Below are 5019 nucleotides of genomic sequence, written 5' to 3' on the forward strand. Positions count from 1 at the left end.
TATGATTTAATCTTTCTATACCGGAGCTTTCCCATTTGCAAAACAGGGTGCTAAGAGTACCTACCTCACAGGGTTGTTGTAAGAATAAATTAGTTGACAGATGTAATGCACTTAAAACTAGTGCCTGGCATATAGGCAACTAATGAAAACTTGATGTCATCACCGTCACCACTGTTAGGGTTAGGATCATGAACTCATCCAGATAATTTCTCTCAATGTATTGCACTTACATTTTTATGTCTCTCTCAGCTACTAAAACAGAGTTTCTTGAAGGTAGCAGTACATCTTATACATCTACAATTTAACATCTAGTACAATGATTTGCACATATTAGGTATTCAAAACATGTTTCTTTAGTAAAACTTTAAAACCTTTAACATATCTTAAATAGCACTGCTTTAGGTATCAAAGGCTTCTAAAGGAAATTACACTCCTCAAGGAAACTACACAGCTAACTCTCTACAAAAAGTAAAATACCAAATTCAACTATACTAAAATCTGTTCTCAAAGTTAATTTTCTGCCTTCTCTAAGCACCACAAAAAGCAAAAGTCATCAACTACCAATAGATAAAATTTACTGGAATCTATTCCAACAAACGGTCCCCTAAATATGGCCTACACTATTAAAGACCTGTGCCTTTCCTATCTGCTAATATCCCAGGTAGGTCAAGTCAGAAAACCAGGACAAAAATTCACAGGGAGCCAAAAGTCAGCTAATAACCTAAGCCTACAGATCATATTCAGAAATAATAAAACTAGGAACTGGTATATAAACATGAGCAAACAACAACATGTTATCCATGGCACGTGGTTTTCCATCTATCACTTAAATGGAAAGCTGGCAGCCCTACACTGCTATAAAGCAATTTAAAAGGTTCAAAAATGTAATAACTGACATATTACCTGTTATGGTAAACATACAGTCTAACAAAGAATAGAAAACAGCAGCTCACTCAGATATATGTTGTAGTTAGACTCAGTTTAAAGGTTAAGGCGCTCAAATTCCTAAGAGCAAGTCAAACATACAGACCTTGCCTTGTAATCACATATTTCACCATAGTCTGTGAAATTTCATGCTGATATTCAAAGTATGATTATCTCAAAGGTGCTTCCGTAAGATTATGTCAATGTTTTTACCACTCCCACAGGTAGGAGCCCACTGAAGAATAAACATTCCTCCTTTATAGGTCAAAAGGTTAAAACAAAACAAAACAAAACAAAACAAAAAACCTGGCCAGGTGCAGTGGCTCATACCTGTAATGCCAGCACTTTGGAAGGCTAAGGCGGGGGGATCACTTGAGCCCAGGAGTTTGAAACCAGCCTGGGCAACATGGCGAAACCCTGTCTTTACGAAAAATACAAAAAGACTACCCAGACATGGTAGTATACACCTGTAATCCCAGCTACTCAGGAGGCTGAGATGAGAGGATCACTCAAGCCTGGGATGTCAAGGATACAGTGAGCCATGATCACACCACTGCACTATGGCCTGGGTGACAGAGTAAGATCTTGTCTCATCCCCCAAAAAAAGCCCTCAAATACTAAGCCAAAACAAAACCAACCATTCTGTTTCATACAATAGTAACCTCAGTTACCAAAAAAGGGGCATCTTGCTATAGTAACTGTTAGTACCTGTAAGAAACACCAAGACAGGAGGAATATTCAGGTAGTAAGCAATAGAGGAAAATAACCTAACTTAAGAAGAATCAGCAAAGAGATTCACATCCAAAGCACAAAATGTCTATGGTAATCCAGGCAAGCGTTTCAGAGAACAAGAGAACTACAGAAGACACAAAGATTTCAAAGAATGCTTATTGGTTGCTCTCCATCTCCTTTGAGATCAAACTATAGGAAAGAGCCAATGTCACTTTAAGGAACTGATACTTACAAATAACAAATTGCTCCCTGATAATAAGAACTGAACGCTGAACTAATTTTCTGCCAAGCTGATTTGTTCTTTTCCACTGCGAATCCTTAACAAACAGATTCGTTTAACATAAGGCAGAGTGGTTTAAACTAAGAATCTCAGAGAACCAGGTTTCAAACAAATTCTTTCTCGCCGGGTGTGGTGCCTTACGCCTGTAATCGTAGCACTTCAAGAAGTTGAGGTGGGTGGATTGCTTGAGCCCAGGAGTTTGAGACCAGCCTGGGCAACATAGTAAGATCCCATCTCTAAATTAATTAATTAATTAATTCCCTCTAACTTTGAGGATTCACTATTACAACTATATTATGAATACTTACAGGGCATATTCAGGTATAGGTAACTTGCTCACATCAAATACTTCTTTATCCTTCATTAGATATACCGATCGTATATAGGAGACAAAACACTGTAAATTAAGAGTTTGAAAAGTACAATATAACAGCAATTAAAAATGAGTTTAGACTAAGATATAAGAAAATTAACCAATGGGATAAATTCAATAGTACTGAAAAACCACAAAACAGTTCAGTATATCTCCATTCCATACACACATGAAAACCTACTTTTTAGAATTGTAATATTAGAAAAAAACTTTGCATTTGGTTTCATAAAGCCAACCTAACCCAGAATATCTTCTTTCCAAAAAGCTACTCTAAAAGTTAGTATAATTCCATTACAATAAGGTCCACCATTGGGAAAATATAGGCTTTGGAATAATATAGATTTGGAATCTATGCAGAGCTCAAACTCTTACTGAGCAAATTTCTTGTTTCTCTCCATGTCAGTATCCTCATCTATCAAAAAAGAGATACATTACCTTCTACTTAGAGTGTTATGGGAATAAAATTAGAAAAATGCACATAGATACCTAGCATATCTTCTAGAATACAGTAACAAGTGCTAGTTATTGATAATTTTTTTATTGTTGTGTCAAAAGATAAGTTTTTCAATGAAATAAAATTTTACATATTGAGATTTAATAAAACCATGTCAGGAAAAACTTTATTGCTAAAGCTTTTCCTTTTTATGATTTCAAGTAATTCATCATTAACTTGGAATATTTTCTTCTGTTCCTGTTTAAAAAAAAAACAAACAAAAACTATCTTCATACTAGAGTTACAAAACCAGAATATAAACAGGGTCCTGATCCTTTATCAGTTCGTCAAATAAACAGGTAACAAAACACAACTAGGTAATATTTTATTTTTAAGTTGACTTTTGTAAAGTATATTTAGTTCCTGTTTGCATACTTCCTAAACTTCACATTTTACCTAGCTTTACAATAATCCTTTCTACCCAACTAATCTCCAAACCATTTTCTATCTCCATGGGCATAAAAAACAATGAATGACACCAGTTTAAAAATAATTTTTCCCCTACAATCATCTACAAGCAACCACCTCAGTTGCTTATCACTTTTATTCTATCCAGATTATAATCAAAACCTAGAAAATCACTTCTATGAAACTAGATAGCTTGCTGCTGCTGGCAACACAGTTAGCCATTCTGTTAAACCATGCGTGACAACCAATAAACTACATCATTTATTTCAACGTGCTTTTCTATAATCAATGTTCTGGAAGACTCATCTATTGTATGCACAAACCAGTGAAACAACATCTTTCCAATGTTTCATATTTTCTGATAGATAACTGAATGACCTCCTAGGCCTGCAGTAAGTCATGACATACCAAAATTAATCTAATATTTTTAAATGTGTGTACTACTTCCAAAGCTCCTAGAAGATTTTAACTGCAAGTTTGAAGAATGTTTGCTAGAAAAAACATGCACACGTTTGCATGCCCAAAATTTTTAAGAAAAATGAGTATTAACAATTTGTTCGAAGATCCTTTAATGAAAAGGTTCTAAGGTAAAGTAAGCTTACAGAAGTCTAACTTGGTATAGCTTACAATTGATGCTCTCATATTTTGGAATGAATTTCTACTGATATAACACAGTAGGTCTCAAGAAAGCTAGAAGAGACCTGGATTTCGGTCTCAGGTCTTCCACTTAATAACTGTTACCCTAGACAATTTTTTTTTAAGACAGAAACTCACTCTGTAGCCCAGGCTGCAGTGCAATGGCACAATCTCGGCTCACTACAACCTCTGCTTCCAGGGTTCAAGCAATTGTCATGCCTCAGCCACCCAAGTAGCTGGGATTACAGGCGTGCACCACTACACCCAGCTAATTTCCTTGTTGTTGTTTTTAGTAGAGACAGGGTTTCACCATGTTGGCCTGGCTGGTCTCAAACTCCCGGCCTCAAGTGATCCACCCATCTCAGCCTCCCAAACTGCTGGGATTACAGGTGTGAGCCACCGCACCCAGTCATCCTAGACATTTTTTAATTTTCAAGCTAGCATTTATCCATCTGTACAGTCAAATCAATACCACCTACCTCATTGGTTGTCGGGAAGATTAGGTAACAATGCATGTAAAACAGTTTTGTCATTACTAAGTACCTGGCACATAGTAAGCACTCAAATTTTAGCCTCATCAATAATGTTATTCTCAGCACACCAATGATAATTTGCTAAAATATAAAATAAGTTAGCAAAAAACGTAAGATCTCTTCTTTAAATAAAACTTACTTCTGGCTGGGCGCAGTGGCTCATGCTTGTAATACCAGCACTTTGGGAGGCCGAGGCAGGCAGATCACTTGAGGCCAAGAGTTTTGAGACCAGCCTGGCCAACACAGTGAAACCCCGTCTCTACTAAAAATACAAAAATATAGCCAGGCATGGTGGTGGGTGCCTGTAATCCCAGCTACTCAGGAGGCTGAGGCAGGAGAATCACCTGAACCCAAGAGGCGAAGGTTGCAGTGAGCCGAAATCGCGCCATTGCACTCCAGCCGGGGCAACAAAAGCAAAACTCTGTATCAAACACAAACAAACAAACAAACTTACTTCTTTGCCAGGAATAACGGTTTCAAAACCATCACATAAAAGCCTAACTATTGAATGTTTTTCTGCTCAGGCTACTCTATCAACTTAGGGTGAGCTTTCTATAACTCTTCTTTATTTTCTTCCTCCCACCTCATCTATCTGCTGAAATAGAATCCAACCTCTGAGTTCCTACTCTCTGGCTCATTG

General features: G+C 37.0%; 1 protein-coding gene across 1 annotated transcript in view; it reads right to left on the minus strand.

Moving 5' to 3' along the window:
* The window catches only part of DDX10 (DEAD (Asp-Glu-Ala-Asp) box polypeptide 10), a 275033-nt gene that overhangs the window by 208337 nt on the left and 61677 nt on the right, over positions 1-5019 (minus strand). Inside the window, exon 12 of the mRNA XM_011984743.1 lies at positions 2245-2333. Within this exon, the coding sequence (XP_011840133.1) occupies positions 2245-2333 (89 nt within the window). The remainder of the gene's footprint in view (positions 1-2244; positions 2334-5019) is intronic.

The sequence above is a fragment of the Mandrillus leucophaeus genome, unplaced genomic scaffold (assembly GCF_000951045.1).
Source record: "Mandrillus leucophaeus isolate KB7577 unplaced genomic scaffold, Mleu.le_1.0 Scaffold273, whole genome shotgun sequence".
Classification (NCBI taxonomy): Eukaryota; Metazoa; Chordata; class Mammalia; order Primates; family Cercopithecidae; genus Mandrillus; species Mandrillus leucophaeus.